This window comes from Crotalus tigris, unplaced genomic scaffold, assembly GCF_016545835.1.
Source record: "Crotalus tigris isolate CLP2741 ecotype Arizona unplaced genomic scaffold, ASM1654583v1 scf7180000020497.760770, whole genome shotgun sequence".
Lineage (NCBI taxonomy): Eukaryota > Metazoa > Chordata > Lepidosauria > Squamata > Viperidae > Crotalus > Crotalus tigris.
The window spans coordinates 301,327-321,491 of record NW_024098046.1 but is presented as its reverse complement, the minus strand read 5'-3'; the positions used below and the strand labels follow the sequence as shown (position 1 = coordinate 321,491).

At 46.9% G+C, this 20,165-nt stretch overlaps 1 protein-coding gene across 2 annotated transcripts in view; it reads right to left on the bottom strand.

The window, feature by feature from the left end:
• The window catches only part of ABR (ABR activator of RhoGEF and GTPase), a 166,536-nt gene that overhangs the window by 114,930 nt on the left and 31,441 nt on the right, over positions 1-20,165 (bottom strand). For both annotated transcript variants that reach the window (XM_039366945.1, XM_039366944.1), the window contains exon 2: positions 6,242-6,444. In XM_039366945.1, coding sequence (XP_039222879.1) covers positions 6,242-6,367 — 126 coding nt within the window. In that variant the 5' untranslated portion in view covers positions 6,368-6,444. The remainder of the gene's footprint in view (positions 1-6,241; positions 6,445-20,165) is intronic.

Genomic DNA, 20,165 nt, shown 5'->3' with positions numbered 1-20,165 from the left:
ATCACGTGACTGTAAGGGTCATAAGTGTGAGGACTGGATGCAAGTCACTTGTTTTACTGCCACTGTAACTTTGAACGGGTGCTAAATGAATATCTGTAGATCTACTTATATGTCTAGGCCAGTGTTTCTCGACCTTTAAGGTGAGTGGACTTCAACTCCCAGAATTCCCTAGCCAGCAAAACAAAGCTGGCTGGGGAATAGAATAGAATAGAATTATGGGATAGAATAGAATTATAGGATAGAATAGAATAGAATAGAATAGAATTATGGGATAGAATAGAATAAAATAGAATTATGGGATAGAATAGAATAGAATAGAATAATAGAATTATGGGATAGAATAGAATTATAGGATAGGATAGGATAGGATAGGATAGGATAGGATAGGATAGAATAGAATAGAATAGAATAGAATAGAATAGAGCTGGAAGGGACCATGGAGGTCTTCTAGTCCAGCCCCCTGCTCAAGCAGGAGAACCTATACACCGTCTCAGACAGGTGGATGTCCAGGTGAATTCTGGGAGTTGAAGTCCACGCATCTTAATGCTGCCAGGAAATCTAGTCTAGGCCAAGTGTGGCTCACACAGCCAATAAAGAAATAAGAAATGAAAACGAATCCAACAGGTTGCTGAAAAGTCCCATTAAACCAGACTTAATTTAGCATTTCAAAACAAGGAATTTTATCACGTTAGTGGGGGGAGGGCTGCTTCCTTGCAAAAGATGCAGTCCTGGTTGGCGGTTCCCCCTTCCCCAGCCGCCTCTCCTTACCACCAAGGTCTGCCCCTTTGCTCCAACTTTACTTCCTCCCGTTAAAAGTTTATTTTTAAATAAGGACGTCTGAGTAAAATGCAAATGAAGGACATGCAATACCACGCTTCGGCCACCAGATGGAGCAGTAGCCCAGATCAAAGAGAAGAGGGGCCACCCAATGGAGCAGTGGTTCTCAATGTTTGTAATGCCGCGACCCCCAACTGGTCGTAAGTCGAGGACTACTCAACCGGTCGTAAGTCGAGGACTAATCAACTGGTGCAGCACCGTTTGCAGAATGGGACTTTTGGCGGGCTCAGCAGGGCAGAGACAGCCTGGACAATTCCTAGTGGCTTTTGAAAGCCAATAGAATTAGACTATTCAAGAGAGTCTATTCTATTGGCTTTCAAAAGCCAATAGAATAAAAGGGAGTAGCACAGCTAAGGAAGGGGGGGGGGGAAATGGCGGACTGCGTTGTTTGGCGACCCCCGTGAAATGGTGGTTTGACCCCAAATGGGGTCCCGACCCACAGGTTGAGAACCACTGCAATGGAGGATGAGCAAATTCTGCCCAAAAAAAACTTCCTGGGTGAAAAATGCCTCTTTGCCAAAAGGTGGATCACAACAAATTGTGGCAAGTTCTTAAAGAGAAATGGGAGCACCAGACCATCTTATCTGTCTCCTGAAAAACCTATATGTGGGTCAAGAAGCAACAGTGAGAACTGGACACAGAACCACTGATTGGTTCAAAATTGGAAAAGGTGTCCAGCAAGGCTGTATACTGTTGCCCTGCCAGTTTAACTTATATGCAGAGCACATCATGAGAAAGGCAGGGCTAGATGAATCAAAAGTTGGAATTAAGATTGCCGGGAGAAATATCAACAACCTAAGATATGCAGATGATACCACTCTAATGGCAGAAAGCGAAGAGGAACTAAAGAGCCTCTTGATGCGGGTGAAGAAGGAGAGTGCAAAAGTTGGCTTGAAACTCAACATTAAGAAAACCAAAATCATGGCATCCGGCCCTCTCAATTCCTGGCAAATAGATGGGGAAGAAATGGAGGTAGTGACAGATTTTATTTTTCTGGGCTCCAAGATCACCACAGATGGGGACTGCAGCCAAGAAATTAAAAGACGCTTGCTCCTGGGGAGGAAAACTATGGCAAATCTAGACAGCATTCTAAAAAGCAGAGACATCACCCTGCCAACAAAAGTGCGTATAGTCCAGGCCATGGTTTCCCCAGTTGCAATGTATGGCTGTGAAAGTTGGACCACAAGAAAGGCTGAGCGCAAAAGAATGGAGGCCTTTGAACTCTGGTGCTGGAGAAGACTCCTGCGAGTCCCCTGGACTGCAAGGCGACCAAACTGGTCAGTCCTGGAGGAGATCAACCCCGACTGCTCTTTAGAAGGCCAGATCCTGAAGTTGAAACTCAAGTCCTTTGGCCACCTAATGAGAAGGAAGGACTCACTGGAGAAGAGCCTAATGCTGGGAAAGATGGAGGGCAAGAGAAGAAGGGGACGACAGAGAATGAGATAGCTGGATTGAGTCACTGAAGCAGTAGGTGTGAGCTTCAATGGACTCCAGAAGATGGGAGAGGACAGGAAGGCCTGGAGGAACGTGGTCCATGGGGTCGCGATGGGTCAGACACGACTTCGCAACTAACAACAACAACAAACGAGGCCAACAGGTAATCTATTAAGCAAGTCACTGGGTAGCCTGCGTTAACTACAAACTATTTTGGCGGGGGGAGAAACAATTGAGTTTCTCACAGAGCAAATCTATTACACTCCTCAATTTATGACCACAATTGTTCCTCTCCGAAGGAGACGGGCGGTTAAATAATATGAAATGTAAATTAAAAAATAAAATGGGACCGAAAAAAATCTATTGTTAAGCAGTGCGGTCGTGCAGCGAGGCACCATGATTGCACCCTATTTTTCCTCTTTTTTTTTTTTGGCATGTTCGTTAAACAAATCGCTGCGGTCATTAAATGAGACACCAAGTGACCATAACCTGAGACTTTTTTCTCCTGTCGGTTTGGCCACTGATGGTGCTTGTCGTAAGCTGACTGGGAACACAATTAAGCTGCTGTGTGAAATCAACAGACGGCTGCTGTGTGCACAGCTGTGCTCCAGATGTTTCGGTGGGAGGTGGCTGAGACCACCAAAGGACAACAAGGCCCATCCAGAGAGAACCTTATTCTCTCATTTTCTCCAATGCCTTTAAAAAAGAGGACCACAGGAAGTCCTCGGCTTACGACCCACAAGGGAGCAATTTCCATTGCTAAGCGAGACCGTTGTTGAGTTTTGCCCCCATTTTACAACCATTCTTGCCACGGGTGATAAGTGAATCACTGAACTTGTTAAGCTATTAACACGGTCGTTAAGCGGATCTGGCCTCCCCTGATGACTTTGCTTGTCCAAACGTCGCAAAAACGGATCACGTGACCCCCCCAGGATGCTGCGCCCATCATAAATATGAACCGGTTGCCAGGTGCCCAAATATTGATCACATGATTATGGGGATGCTGCAAATGGTCGTAAGTGTGAAAAACGTTATGTCATTTTTTTTACTGCTGTTGTAACGGTCACTAAATGAACTTTTGTAAATGACTAGCTGCATTATTACAAGCATAGGCTGTTAGGCTGATTCCTTCTGATGTTCTGCTGGCAGAAACTAGAATATTAGGACAACAGAATAGACAATGGAATGGAATGGAATAAAGAATAGAATAGGATAGGATAGGATAGGATAGGATAGGATAGGATAGGATAGGATAGGATAGGATAGGACAGGATTACAGAATAGAATAGAATATGGAATGTGGAATATAATATGGAATATGAAATATAGAATAGAATAGAATAGAATAGAATAGAATAGAATAGAATAGAATATGGAATATGGAATAGAATAGAATAGAATATGGAATATGGAATAGAATAGAATAGAATAGAATAGAATAGAATAGAATAGAATAGAATAGAATAGAATAGAATAGAATAGAAAATATAGAATAGAATAGAATAGAATAGAATAGAATAGAATAGAATAGAATAGAATAGAATAGAATAGAAAATATGGAATGGAATGGAATAGAATAGAAAATATGGAATGGAATGGAATGGAATAGAATAGAATAGTTGGAAGGGACCTTGGAGGTCATCTAGTCCAATCCCCTGCTCAGGAGTTTCTCCAGTTCCGTCACTGCATTCACCATTATCTCATGTCGCTTTCCATCAAATAAAAGCGACAGTCCCCCACTTATAACCATTCATTTAGCAATTGTGATGGTATAAGTTCTCCTGCTTAAGCGGGGAGCTGGACTAGAAGACCTCCAAGGTCCCTTCCATATTCCTATTCTATTCTATTCTATTCTATTCTATTCTATTCTATTCTATTCCATTCCATTCCATTCCATTCTAAACTAACTTAGTCCTCACACAGACAACAAAAATTGCGTTACAGGTAGTTCCCAACTTACGACCGCAATAAGCATAGCATTTTGGTTGCTAAGCCATGCAGTCATTCAGCGGGTCGTCACACAACCACGCCTGATTTGACCATCACTTTTGCTGCGGTCGTTAACCGGATCCGGCTTCCCTCTCTGACTTCGCTTGTCAGAAGCCAACTGGAAAGCTCACAAATGGCAATCGCATGACGGCGGGATACGACAACCATCGCAAATGCGAGCTGGCTGCCCAGCCCCCAAATTGTGATCCCTTGACCACAGAGAGGGTGCGACGGTCGTAACTTTGAGGACAGGCCGTAAACCACTTTTCCCAGCTCTGTCGTAACTCTGACCTGTACTTACAGAAACAGTCGTAAATCGAGGACCATCTGCCCTTGGAATGTAACGGGGTCTCAGCTATACAAAAGCGACCCACAATATCAGTTAAGGTTTATAGGTTAAATTATAAAATCCCAATTTGGGGGGCTCCAGGACACGTGATAGAGGGAGTATCTAGGGGAGTAAATTTGGATAAGATTTCTTATAAGGAATTACTTAGTTTGGTTGGGCAGCATTGGCAATTAAAGTCTTTAACTGAGTTGAAGCAAGAAAATATTGTATATTTTTGGTTTTATTATAACCAATTGTTAGTGAGATGGAGTATAGATCAAAAGGTTGGTATTACTTTAGGGGATGTGAATTTGGTAAAACAGATTAAAGATCAAAGTCGAGCTCATATAAAAAGAATTTATAATGTTTTAATAGAATTGGATTCTGAAACAGAGTTAAAGACTATATGATCAAATGGGCACAAAATATTCAAGAGCCGATTTTATTGGATACACGGGAGACAATTTGGGTTAGAAATGTAAAATTTACTCAAGCGCAAATTTAAGAGGAAATTTTTATAAAATGTTTTATAGGTGGCATTTGGATCCCCCAAAATTGTCCCACATGTATCCGAATTTACAGCCCAAATGTTGGAGATGTGGAAATTTAGATGCAACCTATTTTCATATTTGGTGTAGAGATATTAAAGCTTTTTGGATTAAGATTTGGTGGAATATTCAAAAGATTTTTAAGAGAAAGATAAAGTTTACTCCGCAATTATTTTTGTTGGGTATTATTGTAGATTTTGATGTTAAAGAAACTAATTTGATGCTGAACCTTATAACAGCTGCAAGATTATTGGTGGGGCAATATTGGAAGAAAAACTTATTGCCTACCTTGGAAGAATGGATACTTAAAGTGTCTAATTTAGCAGATATGGCGAAAATCTCCACCTACTTGAAGGACCATTCACAAGAAAAATATATTATGGTTTGGAGAAGATACATTGATTATACTCAGAAGCAATATGAAATTGAAAAGTATTATCTTGCGTTTGAGTAGATCTTAGATAATTATTATTAGTTTTAATTATATTATTATTTTTGATTTAATTTGTTAATATTTGTTTTGAGAAGGAGTTAAAGTGTGTTATGGTGTTGATTGATAGTATAGTTGGTTTATGTTAGTTAGATTATGTTTGTTTATTTCAGTGGTTCTCCACCTGTGGGTCAGGACCGCATTTGGGGTCGAACGACCATTTCACGGGGGTCGCCAAACAATGCAGTCCGCCATTTTTACCCCCCTTTTCCTTAGCTGTGCCACTCCCTTTTATTCTATTGGCTTTTGAAAGCCAATAGAATAGACTCTCTTGAATAGAGTCTAACTCTATTGGCTTCCAAAAGCCAATAGGAATTGTCCAGGCTGTCTCTGCCCTGCTGAGCCCGCCAAAAGTCCCCTTCTGCAAACGGTGCTCCACCGGTTGAGTAGTCCTCGACTTACGACCGGTTGGGGGTCGTGGCATTAAAAAGGTTGAGAACCACTGGTTTATTTTATTTTTTACCCTGTAATCAGCTCTGGGAAGTGGGGGAGGGGGGAAGGGGTGGGGGTTTATATTGTAATAAATTTATAAAACTTTTAAATAAATTAAAAAAAAATATCAGTTAAGGTTAATTGCAAGGATTCTCGATGCTGCGTTGAAGCAAAGAAACTCACCAGGGTGCCCAGCCCATCAGTCGGGGTGGGTGAAACGCTTTGCGACGTCCCTCCGTCGTTGCCGCCCTCCGCATTGCGGGCGCCGAGTTGGGGGGACATGGTGGGCGATTCGTCGATGTAAGGCATGGCTTCCGAGCCGCCGGGCCGAACACGGATCTCCTCGTTGCCCTCCGCATCGTACTCCTCCGTGCCGTAATTGAAGTCTGGGAAAAGGAAGGAAGGAACCAGCATTGGTGGCGAGAAAGGATAAGGAGACGGACAAAGCTGGGATTTAGCTACCCAATCGCCAGGCGACGGTGAGTTCTAGTCCCGCCTTAAGCATAAAAGCCAGCTGGTTGACCTTGGGCCAATCGCCAGGCGACAGTGAGTTCTAGTCCCGCCTTAAGCATAAAAGCCAGCTGGGTGACTTTGGGCCAATCGCCAAGCGACAGTGAGTTCTAGTCCCGCCTTAAGGATAAAAGCCAGCTGGTTGAACTTGGGCCAAGAAGAGACTGGACAGCCATTTGTCTGAAATGGTGTAGGGTTTCCTGCCTGAGCAGGGGGTTGGACTAGATGACCTCCAAGGTCCCTTCCAACTTTACTACTATTACTATTACAATCACCAGGCGACAGTGAGTTCTAGTCCCACCTTAAGTATAAAAGCCAGCTGGTTGAACTTGGGCCAATCGCCAGGCGACAGTGAGTTCTAGTCCCGCCTTAAGCATAAAAGCCAGCTGGGTGACTTTGGGCCAATCGCCAAGCGACAGTGAGTTCTAGTCCCGCCTTAAGGATAAAAGCCAGCTGGTTGAACTTGGGCCAAGAAGAGACTGGACAGCCATTTGTCTGAAATGGTGTAGGGTTTCCTGCCTGAGCAGGGGGTTGGACTAGATGACCTCCAAGGTCCCTTCCAACTTTACTACTATTACTATTACAATCACCAGGCGACAGTGAGTTCTAGTCCCACCTTAAGTATAAAAGCCAGCTGGTTGAACTTGGGCCAATCACCAGGCGACAGTGAGTTCTAGTCCCTCCTTAAGCATGAAAGCCAGCTGGATGACTTTGGGCCAATCACCAGGCGACAGTGAGTTCTAGTCCCACCTTAAGTATAAAAGCCAGCTGGGTGACCTTGGGCCAATTACCAGGCAACAGTGAGTTCTAGTCCTGCCTTAAACATAAAAGGCAGCTGAGTGACTTTCAGCTAATCATCAGGAGACTGTGAGTTCTAGTCTCGCCTTAAGCATAAAAGCCAGCTGGGTGACTTTGGGCCAATCACCAGGCGACGGTGAGTTCTAGTCCCACCTTAGGCACAAAAGAAGACTTGATTTGAACTCATTCTTTCAATCACCTCCACCTTAAAGACACCCCCAAAACTTAAGACCAAAAAGTTTTAGATCTGCACTGAGCTGCAAGATTTACAGGCAGCCCTCGATTTATGACAACGGAGGCCCCAATTTTTGTCTCTGGGTGAGTCCGTTGTTAAATGAATTTTGCCCCGTTTTACGACTTATCTTGCCACAGTTGTTAAGTGAATCCCTGCCGTTGTGACGTTCGTCACAGAGTCGTTAAGCGAATCCGGCTTCCCCCTATTGACTCCGCTTATCAGAAAGTCGCCCAAGGGGATCACGTGACCCCGCCCCCGGGACACGGCGACCATCGTAAGTACGAGTCAATGGCCGAGCGTCTGAATTTTGATCACGTTGGATGCTGCAACCGCCTCGTCAGGGTGGAAAAAGTGTCCTAAGTCGCTTTTTTTCCAGTGCTGTTTCAACTCCGGTCGCTAAACGAATCCTCGTTGTAAGTCAAGGACTACCTCCATTGCAAAGGGGAGAGCCCCAAACTCAAAGGAGGAACTCTTGAGTTGCAAGCAGGGAAGCCAACATCGTTTCCATTCCTCGTCTCTCCCCTTGCCCTTCCCTTCTCTCCCCCCCCCCTCCATGGCATTGCCTTTCTAAGCCTCCCCACCACCCCCATGCCCCCCCATAAGCCCCCCTCTCTCTGACATACTTCCCCGCAATTATTTACGCCTGCTTGAGCCCCCCCCACCTCCTCCCTGGCACCAGCCCCCGCTGGACACTGTCCAAGTCCAAAAGTGGGTCAGCTTGGGAAAGGAAGCCTGGCGCTCCAGTGGGGGGGTGGGGGGAACCAAAAACAAAGACTCCTCCCCTCTTCCTCCCCACCTTGAAAGTGAGTCAGGGGGTCTGAACAATGCCCCCCCCACACCTTGGGGAGGGCGGGAAGGGAAATAAAATATTTGTCGGAAATAAAACACAGGGCACAGGACAGCGTCCACATTTTGCTGCTCAGAAACAGAGAGAGTGAGAGAAGCAGAAGGGATGAGTTGGGGTGGGATGGCCATGGGGGTGGGGGTGGGGGGGCTAAGGGGGCTAGGACCCATTTCCTCCAGTTCCAGAAGGTGCGATATAGGGAGTCCTCGACTTACGACCATCGTTTAGCGACCCTTTGAAGTGACAACCACGCTGAAAAAAAGGGCTGATGGCCAGTCCTCCCATTTACGACCATCGGAGCATCCCCCATGGTCACCTGATTAAAATTTGGCCTCCTTCCTTCCTTTACTTCCTTCCTCCATCCCTTCTGTTCTTTCTTTCTTTGGCTTCCTTCCTTCCTTCTCCTTCTCCCTTCCTCTTTTCTTTCCTTCCATCTCCATTTTCTCTTTTTCTTCCTCCCTCCCTCACTCCCTGCCTTCCTTCTCCTCCCTTCCTCTTTTCCTTCCTTCCATCTTTCTTTTTTTCTTTTTCTTTCTTTCCTCCCTCTCCCTTTCTTCCTTCTCCTTCTCCCTTCCTCTTTTCCTTCCTTCCATCTCTTTTTCTTTCATTCTTTTTCTTCCTCCCTCTCCCTTCCTTCCTTTCTTCCTTCTCCTTCTCTCTTCCTCTTTTCCTTCCTTCCATCTCTTTTTTCCTTTCTTTTTCTTTTTCTTCCTCCCTCTCCCTTCCTTCCTTCTCCTCTCTTCCTCTTTTCTTTCCTTCCATCTCTTTTTCTCTTTCTTTCTTTTCTTTTCTTTCTTTCTTTTTCCTTTCTTCTCCTCTTTTCCTTCCTTCCATCTCTTTTTCTTTGTTTCTTCCTTCCTTCCTTCCTTCTCCCTCCCTTCTCCTTCTTCTTTCCTTTCTTCCTTCTCCTTTTCTCTTTTCCTTCCTTCCATCTCCGTTTTCTTTCTTTCTTTCTTTCTTTCTTTCTTTCTTTCTTTCTTTCTTCTTTCATTTCTCTTTCTTTCTTTTTTCTTTCTTCCTTCCTTCCTTCTCCCTCCCTTCTCTTTCCCTTTCTTCCTTCTCCTTCTCTTCTTTTCCTTCCTTCCATCTCCGTTTTTCTTTCTTTCTCTTTTTCTTTCTTTCTTTCTCTTTCTTTCTCTCTCTCTCTCTCTCTTTCTTTCTCTTTCTTTCTTTCTTTCTTTTCCTTCTCTCTCCCTTCCCCTTCTCCCTTCCTTTCTTCCTATCCATCCATCCATTCCACCTTTCTTATTCTTAAATAAGTCCAGGCACCAAACATACCCAATGAGGTTACAGGACCAATTCTTGCCCAGCTATAGAACATTTTTGACATAAGCCTGGAAGCCCGAACCTTCCTCACAGGCTTGTTGTGACGGTAGAAGCAGAGCAAGGGGTAAAGAGATGCTCAGATCTGTGCTCCAGTTTTTCAGGCCTTCCCCAAGCGGATGAAAAAGGCAGCTGTTCCAGATGCAAGGTCAGCCGGTCTCCCAATGATATCATTGCAAATCCTTGTCACATCATCAGGATCCTTTTTACCAGCTTGCATGCGTAAATGTTTGCAAGTTACTGCTCTTTAATTGCCTTTGATTGCTTAAAGCTGCTGGAACTGGAAAGATGAGTGAGCGCATAAATACAATCAGCACCTTGTTTTGTGAGTCGGAACTTCCTGGAAGCGAGCAGAGAGGACAAATGAGGTCACATAATCTTATATTTTATCTTTCTGGGCTCCAAGATCACCCCAGATGGGGACTGCAGCCAAGAAATTAAAAGACGCTTGCTCCTGGGGAGGAAAGCTATGGCAAATCCAGACAGCACACTAGAACACGCGGCTGTGACCAGCGGTAGGATGCATGGAGCCCATCTATCAAGCGGTCTTCAAGGCTCTGTCCAGGGTGAGTAGATCCGTCTGCAAGACTCGTCACGGAGCATCCTTATCACATTTATCAAACTTTTCACTTAGACGTATCTTAATTACATCCAATCTTCATAAACAATCCATATCCTGTTATTAATTTGTACCCAGTTTTTAGTTTCCCGTTGATATTCCAATTTAACCTTTGATATTTATAATATTTATAATATTATAATATCAACAACCTAAGATATGCAGATGATACCACTCTAATGGCAGAAAGCGAAGAGGAACTAAAGAGCCTCTTGATGCGGGTGAAGAAGGAGAGTGCAAAAGTGGGCTTGAAACTCAACATTAAGAAAACCAAAATCATGGCATCCGGCCCTCTCAATTCCTGGCAAATAGATGGGGAAGAAATGGAGGTAGTGACAGATTTTATTTTTCTGGGCTCAAAGATCACCTCAGATGGGGACTGCAGCCAAGAAATTAAAAGACGCTTGCTCCTGGGGAGGAAAGCTATGGCAAATCTAGACAGCATTCTAAAAAGCAGAGACATCACCCTGCCAACAAAAGTGCGTATAGTCCAGGCCATGGTTTTCCCAGTTGCAATGTATGGCTGTGAAAGCCGGACCATAAGAAAGGCCGAGCGCCAAAGAATGGAGGCCTTTGAACTCTGGTGCTAGAGAAGACTCCTGCGAGTCCCCTGGACTGCAAGGCGATCCAACCGGTCAGTCCTGGAGGAGATCAACCCCGACTGCTCTTTAGAAGGCCAGATCCTGAAGTTGAAACTCAAGTCCTTTGGCCACCTAATGAGAAGGAAGGACTCACTGGAGAAGAGCCTGATGCTGGGAAAGATGGAGGGCAATAGAAGAAGGGGACGACGGAGAATGAGGTGGCTGGATGGAGTCCCTGAAGCAGGAGGTGTGAGCTTCAATGGACTCCAGAAGATGGTGGAGGACAGGAAGGCCTGGAGGAACGTTGTCCATGGGGCCGCGATAGGTAGGACACGACTTCGCAACTAATGTGCTCTCAAGTCTGAATCCTCCCTTGGTGTTGTGCCTTCACACACGCCTCTAAAACACTATAATTGCTCCTCGCTGGCGGAACAGATTACAAATTAATATAGTTTACAGGAGCGCTTTCCAACTTTGGCAAGTTTGTGGACTATATGGGACTTCAACTCCCAGAATTTCCCAGCTAGCCAAGTTGGGAAAGATGGAAGGCAAAAGGAGGAGGGAAGGGCAGAGGATAGTTAGACAGGGTCATCGAGGCAACGGACGTGAATTTGGGCCAACTCTGAGAGGCAGCGAAGGACGGGGGGGGGGGTAGGGGGGTCCGGGCGTACGATGGTCCAAGGGGGGATGCAAAGAGTCAGGTACAAAAAGGTCTCCAGCTCTTTTGATCCCTCAGTCGGTCGCCGGCCCATCAAATGTCTCTTTCTCCCTCTGTCTCTCTGTTTCATTCACTTACTTTGTTATTAGTGAAAGCCAATTTTAAAAGCACATTCCTCTCTCCTGCCAATCCTTCCGTGCAGAATCAGGAATGAAGGAAAATCCCCTTTTCTCTGCTCTAAAATTTCCTTCCTTCCTTCCTCCCACCTTTTTTTCCTTCCTTCTCATCTTTTCCCCCTTTCTTTCTTTCCTTCCTTCGTCTCTCATCTTTTTCCTTTTTCTTCTTTCCTTCCCCTTGCTTCTTTTTTCCTTCTTTCCTACCTTCCTTTTTTCTCCTTTCCTTCCTTCCTTCTTCCTTCTCTTTCCCTCCCATCTTTCCTTCTTCTTTCCTTTTTTCCTTCCTTCTCGTCTTTTTCCCTTTTTCTTCCTTCCTTCCTCCCATTCCCATCTCCTTCCCCTTCGTTCCTTGCCTTCCTTTCTCTCTTTTTCTCTTTCCTTCCCTTCTGTCTCCTATCCTTCTTTCCTTCCTTCCTTTCTTCTCTTTTCCTTCTTTCCTTCCTTTCCTTCCTTCATCTCATCTTTTTCCTTTCTTTTCCTCCTTTCTTTTCCTTCCTTCCTTCTTCCCCTCCCATCTTTCCTTCTTCTTTCCTTTTTCTTTTCTTCCTTCTTGTCTTTTTCCCTTTTCCTTCCTTCCTCTTTTTCTCTTCCCTTCCTTTCTGTCTTCTCCTTCCTTCTTTCCTTCCTTCTCATCTTTTTCCCCCTTCCTTCCTTCCTTCCTTCCTTCCTTCCTTCCTTCCTCCCATTCCCATCTCCTTCCCCTTCCTTCCTTACCTCTTTTTCTTTCCTTCCCTTCTGTCTTCTATCCTTCCTTCTTTCCTTCCTTCTCATCTTTTCCCTTTTCCTTCCTTCCTCCCATTCCCATCTCCTTCCCCTTCCTTCCTTCCTTCTTACCTTCCTTTCTTCCTCTTCTCTTTTCTTCCCGTCTGTTTTCTATCCCTTCTTTCCTTCCTTCCATCTTGTCTTTTTTCCTTTTCCTTCCTTCCTTCCTTCTTTCCTTCCTTCCTCCCATTCCCATCTCCTTCCCCTTCCTTCTTCTCTTTCACTTCCTTCCTTCCTTCCTCTTTTTCTCCCTTCCTTCCTTCCTCCCATTCCCATCTCCTTCCCCTTCCTTCCTTCCTTCTTACCTTCCTCTTTTTCTCTTTTCTTCCCATCTGTCTTCTATCCTTCCTTCTTTCCTTCCTTCCATCTTGTATTTTTCCCTTTTCCTTCCTTCCTTCTTCCTTCCTCCCATTGCCATTCCCATTCCCATCTCCTTCCCCTTCCTTCCTTCCTTCCTTCCTTCCTTCCTTCCTTCCTTCCTTCCTTCCTTCCTTCCTTCCTTCCTCTTTTTCTCTTTCATTTCCTTCCTTCCTTCCTCTTTTTCTCTTTTCCTTCCTTCCTTCCTTCCTTCCTTCCTTCCTTCCTTCCTGGGTAAACATGGACCAGTTCCAAGCAGGGTCAATTTTCCTTGTTTTCTTTTATTTCTCTATTTATCAAAGCCTTCCCATCTCCGAGGGAGGCCTTGTTATTCGCAAACCAGCCTCTTAGCGGGGGCGGCCCCTTCTCTTCTCAGGACGGAAGGGTCCACTGAACAAAGACACCCCTCTCTAGGCCCCCTCCCCTTCAAAGGGGCTGGGGAGGCCAGGCTCAGCTGAGCAGCCCATCCTCCCCTCCAGCCCCCCCCCCAAGGTCTCCCCAAGGCTGATTAAGAAAAATCTCTCATCCCGGTCCAAGATCTGCCATGACACCCCACCCCCCAAGATCTCCCCCACCCCACCCCGTCGCTCCATCCTCCCCCTCTCGGTCCCACGCATCCCTCCTCCTCCTCCTCCTCCTCCTGCAATTGGCTGGAGGGTTGGGGCATCGCCATGGCAACTGCCTCCACTCTCGCATCCCTTTGGAGGCACAGTGTGCAGCTGGAAGCAGCGCCGAGCGGGAGAGGGGGGTTGTCACATGCCTCCCTGCACCCCCCTCCCCAAATTTTACTCCCTGGAAAGGGGGAGGTTAGGAAGGAGAAAGCAGTGGGGGGGGCATACCCATTCCAATACAAACGATGCCCTCCCCCGCTATTTTGGAGACTCCAAATGGGATGGGTTAAGGTGGCCAGCAGTTCCAGAGACTCCCCCAGGCCAAAGCAGAAATACAGGTGGTCCTCCACTTGCAGACGTTCATTTAGTGACCGTGAACGTCAAAGAGTAGTAGTAGTAGTAGTAGTAGTAGTAGTAGTAGTGGTAAAAGTTGGAAGGGACCTTGGAGGTCATCTAGTCCAACCCCCTGCTCAGGCAGGAAACCCTATACCATTTCAGACAAAAGAACGTAAGTTACGACCATTTGTCACACTTAACGACCTTTCCAGCAGCCCCGAGGTCATGTGATCAAAATTCAGATGACTTGGTGACGGACTCGTATTTACGACAGTTGCAGCATCCCCAGGGTAATGTGATCCTGTTTGGCGGGGGCGGGGGGGGGGAAGCCAGATTCACTTAAAGACCGTGGGATTAATTTCACAAATGCCGTGGTTCACTTAACAATGGTGGCAAGTCGTAAAATGGGGTAAAACCCCTGGGACGGCTGTCTTGCTTAGCAGTGGAAATTTTGGGCTAAATTGCGGTCATAAGTTGAGGACTACAGGCACCCTTTGCTTTGAGGAGTCTAACCAGCAGGCCCTCTTTTTTTTTTCTACAATTTAAAGCAGGGGTCTTCCAACTTGGCCCTTTGATGACTGGTGGACTTCAACTCCCAGAATTCCCCAGCCAGGCACGCTGGGAGTTGAAGTCCACAAGTCATCAAAGGGCCAAGTTGGAAGACCCCTGATTTAAAGGCTGGCAAAAGAGTAAGGCCCTCAACAAGACAGCAGCAGATGCCCGTACGTGGACGGAAATGTGGACAAAAATCATAGAGACTATTTGTTGCACACTGTAGAGTAGAGCTTCTCAGCTTTGGCAACTTTAAGAAGTGCGAACTTCAATTCCGAGAATTCCTGGATCAGAGTGCATTGAAGTTGGTTCTGGGAGTGGAAGCCCACCCCTCTTAAAGCAGGCTGGCTGGGGGATTCTGGGAGCGGAAGTCCACCCATCTTAAAGCAGGCTGGCTGGGGGATTCTGGGAACGGAGGTCCACCCATCTTAAAGCAGGCTGGCTGGGGGATTCTGGGAGTGGAAGCCCACCCCTCTTAAAGCATGCTGGCTGGGGGATTCTGGGAGCGGAAGTCCACCCATCTTAAAGCAGGCTGGCTGGGGGATTCTGGGAACGGAGGTCCACCCATCTTAAAGCAGGGTGCCTGGGGGATTCTGGGAGTGGAAGCCCACCCCACTTAAAGCAGGCTGGCTGGGACTTCTGGGAGTGGAAGCCCACCCCTCTTAAAGCAGGCTGGCTGGGGGATTCTGGGAGTGGAAGCCCACCCCTCTTAAAGCAGGCTGGCTGGGGGATTCTGGGAGCGGAAGCCCACCCCTCTTAAAGCAGGCTGGCTGGGGGATTCTGGGAGCGGAAGTCCACCCCTCTTAAAGCAGGCTGGCTGGGGGATTCTGGGAGTGGAAGTCCACCCCTCTTAAAGCAGGCTGGCTGGGGGATTCTGGGAGTGGAAGCCCACCCCTCTTAAAGCATGCTGGCTGGGGGATTCTGGGAGCGGAAGTCCACCCCTCTTAAAGCATGCTGGCTGGGGGATTCTGGGAGCGGAAGTCCACCCCTCTTAAAGCAGGCTGGCTGGGGGATTCTGGGAGCGGAAGTCCACCCATCTTAAAGCAGGGTGCCTGGGGGATTCTGGGAGTTGAAGTCCACTCCTCTTAAAGCATCCTGACTGGGGGATTCTGGGAGTGGAAGTCAACCCCTCTTAAAGCAGGCTGGCTAGGGGATTCTGGGAGGGGAAGCCCACCCCTCTTAAAGCAGGCTGGCTAGGGAATTCTGGGAGTGGAAGTCCACTCTTCTTAAAGCATGCTGGCTGGGGGATTCTGGGAGTGGAAGTCCACTCCTCTTAAGTAAGCTGGCTGGGGAATTCTGGGAGGGGAATTCTGGGAGGGGAAGCCCACCCCTCTTAAAGCATCCTGACTGGGGGATTCTGGGAGTGGAAGTCCTCCTCTCTTAAAGCATCCTGACTGGGGGATTCTGGGAGTGGAAGTCCACCCCTCTTAAAGCATGCTGGCTGGGGGATTCTGGGAGTGGAAGCCCACATTTCTTAACGTTGCCCTGGTTTAGACTGTAGAGGAAATTCTGCTTCTCTGATCACAAGACTGATTTTACGATCCAGCCTTTGGAGGCAGCCAATCAATGACTGTTTACTAAACACACCGTGTGCGTAATTCAACCTGCGCCTCCAGTCAATGGATCCACACTGTGTAGTAGGCAACCCCTTTAAACCCTTACAAAGCCTGCCTTGTAGCAAGACTCGGGGGCAGAGTCTCCCTTGCGGAGTTTCCTCCCTTGTGGGAAGCTGGAGTGCGCTTCCCTTGTGGCATCAAAGCATGGGAAAAAAGCAATAGTGAACCTAAGAAATGAAAGATCTGAAAGAAGAGGAAAGAAAGCGCCAGGAGGCAGGACAAGAAGCAACGGGTGGAAACTAATCAAGGAGAGAAGCAACCTGGAACTAAGGAGAAACTTCCTGACAGTGAGAACAATTAACCAGTGGAACAACCTGCCTCCAGAAGTTGTGAATGCTCCAACACTGGACGTTTTTAAGAAGAGACTGGACAGCTATTTGTCTGAAATGGTCTAGGGTTTCCTGCTTGAGGAAGGAGTTGGACTAGATGACCTCCAAGGTCCCCTCCAGCTCTGTTGTATTCTAAGGACTAGAAGTGACATGATAGCAGCCTTCCAGTATCTCAGGGGCTGCCCCAAAGAAGAGGGAGTCAAGCTGTTCTCCAAGGCGCCTGAAGGCAGGACAAGAAGCAACGGATGGAAACTCATCAAGGAGAGAAGCAACCTGGAACTAAGGAGAAACTTCCTGACAGTGAGAACAATTAACCAGTGGAACTCCTTGCCTCCAGAAGTTGTGAATGCTCCAACACTGGAGGTTTTTAAGAAGAGATTGAACAGCCACTTGTCTGAAATGGTCTCCTGCTGGAGCAGGGGGTTGGATTACATGACCTCCAAGGTCCCTTCCAACTCTATTATTCCATTATTCTGGGAGTTGAAGTCCACAAGTCCTAAATGGGCCAAGATGGAAGATCCCTGGTTTAGTCGTTGTGAACCAAGCAGACTCGCCTTCTAGGGGAGCTGGGCGGCCTAAAACTGCAGTTAATAAATAAAATAAATAAAAACAAGAATTTCCAAACCTGGAGATTCACTATCCAGAGATGCACCCCCCTTCCTGGATCTCTGCCTGCGTGCCCCTCCCCCCTCTTTCTCCGGAGCCAAGCTGGCATTCGCCACAATTGCATGCTGGCATTCACACACCGCCTTTCTCTGCAGAATACCAAGCACAGGGGTGGTACAAGGACACAACACGCCTGCCCAGAAGGCAATGAGGCCCTTGAGATGTGGGCATTTGCAGAAACTCCCAGGGTGTGCCATGCTCAGGGCTGGCACCCCTACCTATATGTGGGTGTATGCAAAAAATTGCATTTTGTGGGGGGTCATATTTATGTAGATGAGGGGATAGATGGGGAACTCATCAAATCTGCAGACGACACCACGCTGGCAGGAATAGCCAACGCTGCAGAAGACAGGCTTAGGATACAGGAGGATCTGGACAGACTTGAACACTGGGCGCTATCTAACAAAATGAAATTCAAGGGTGAAAAAAGCAAGGTTCTACATTTAGGCAAGAAAAACCAAATGTACAGGTATAGTATAGGGGGGTACCTTGCTCAATAGTAGTAACTGTGAGAGGGACTCGGAGTCCTAGTGGACAATCACTTAAATAGGAGCCAGCTGTGTGCTGCAGCTGCCAAAAAGGCCAACACAGTGCTAGGCTAGATCAATGCTAGAAGGAAGGGGGGTTTGCGAGGAGGAGGAGGAGGAGGAGGAGGAGGAGGAGGAGGAGGAGGAGGAGGAGGAGGAGGAGGAGGAGGAGTTGGACGGTGGGGTCCTTGGTGCTCTATGAGCTTGGCTGGGTTTTCTTGCAGACATTTCATGACCCAACTAGGTAACATCACCAGTGCTAGTTGCCGATTTCCGTGCTGACCTCCGATAGCAAACCCTCTGTCAATCAAACCACCTGCTCAGAGACCCCCAAGGACTCCACAAATACGTCATGGAGCCACGTCCAAAGTCTCAAACCCAGACCCCCCCGTGACCCCACATGGGGAACCGAGCATCAACCCCGCCCAAAGATTTCAAGTCAACTCCGGAGCACCATCAACCTCGATAAATACTAGCAAGAACACTCTGGCAAAGCAGGCTTGGGAGGGAGGGAGCGAGATCGAATCCTGACTCAGCTCAAAAAATTACTTTCTGCCCCCCCCCAGGTCCCATCCCCCTATAAATGACCACCTGTCCCACAATGAGCAGCGGCCACCTGTTCCTTAACACGAGGAAGCCACCCTTATATTTAGTGACCACCTGCACGTCATTTCAAGGAATTGTTCCTTATTTTAGCAGCCATCTGTTGCACCCCTCTAAGGAAAAAAGCACTTGAATCATTCTTTTATGTAACAGACAGATGGTAACAGGGTGGGGTGGGATCTCTGGGCTGTCTATATCACCCCCCACCACCAAAATACACACACACACACACACACACACACACACACACACACACACACACACACACTGTCTCTCAAGTTCCAGGGCAAACCTCTTTTTTTTCCCCCAAACATCTTAACCTCTTATTTCTTTGCTATCCTGGTTTGCAACCCAAGTTTACAAAAAAAATAAGCCAGCTTTTAAGGAAGAATGTTTGGGTTATTTTGCAAAAGGCTGGGGTTTTTTTCCCCCCTCTAAACAGATATTGCTTCCAGGGAGACCCCAGGTGGAAGACAACAACAACAAAACAACAACAACAATAATGAAGTTGGAAGGGACCTTGGAGGTCATCCAGTCCAACCCCCTGCTCAGGCAGGAAACTCTATACCATTTCAGACAAAGGGGTGTCCAGTCTCTTCTTAAAAGTTCAAAATCACAAGAAAAAAAGAGATTCACGCTACGGGCGGTCCTTGACTTACAACCACAGTGGAGTCTGTTGCTAAGTGAGACCTTTGTTAAGGGAGTTTTTGCCCCGTTTTATGACGTTTCTTCCCACATTTGTTAAGTGAGCACGGCATCTCTTAACTGAGTCACACGGACATTAAGCGAATCCAGCTTCCCCCCGTGGGCTTTGCTTGTTGGAAGGTCGCAAAAGGAGATCACGTGACTCTGGGGGGATGCTCGAACCGTCATAAGTATGAGCCAAGCGTCTGAAGTTTGATCACATGACTCCCCCCCCGGGAGGTCGCAACTGTCATAAAGGCGAGTCATTTGTCAAGTATCCGAATGTAAATCATGTGACCGCGGGGATGCTGCAAAAGGTCGTTAAGTGGGAAAAGCAGACTTTTGTAACTTTGTACGGTCATTAAATGAACTGCTGTAAGTCAAGCACTCCCTGTAATGGAACATTTGTATTTGCTGAATTGTCCCGCGGTGGATTGTCCCATTCTGAAGTCAATGGGGATCACAGATTCCCTTAATGACCATGTTAACAGCTTAACTGCAGAGATTCAATATTGTGAGCGCTCTTAATGTTCTCAATAGGTCTCAAGGTAATGGAACCGCATCTACATGGAGGGAAGTGTGCAGTGGGGTGCCCCAGGGCTCTGTTCTGGGCCCAGTGCTCTTCAACATCTTCATCAACGATCTGGACAAGGGGAGAGATGGGGAACTCATCAAATTTGCAGACGACACTGAGCTGGCAGGAATAGCCAACACTCCAGAAGACAGGCTTAAGATAAAGATAAAGTAGATCACAACCTACTACTTGACAAGATAGAAAAATGTGGGTTAGACAGCATCACCACCAGATGGATCCGTAGCTGGCTGACTGGCCATATTCAGCGTGTGGTCCTCAATGGAACCACATCTCCATGGAGGGAAGTGTGTAGTGGGGTGTCCCAGGGCTCTGTTCTGGGCCCAGTACTCTTCAACATCTTCATCAACGATCTGGACGAGGGGATAGATGGGGAACTCATCAAATTTGCAGACGACACCACGCTGGCAGGAACAGCCAACACTCCAGAAGACAGGCTTAGGATACAGGAGGATCTGGACAGACTTGAACACTGGGCGCTATCTAACAAAATGAAATTCAGTGGTGAAAAAAGCAGGGTTCTACATTTAGGCAAGAAAAATCAAATGTACAGGTATAGTATAGGGGGTACCTTGCTCAATTGTAGCAACTGTGAGAGGGATCTCGGAGTCCTAGTGGACAGTCCCTTAAATAGGAGCCAGCAGTGTGCTGCAGCTGCCAAAAAGGCCAACACAGTGCTAGGCTGCATTAACAGAGGGATAGAATCAAGATCACGTGAAGTGTTAATA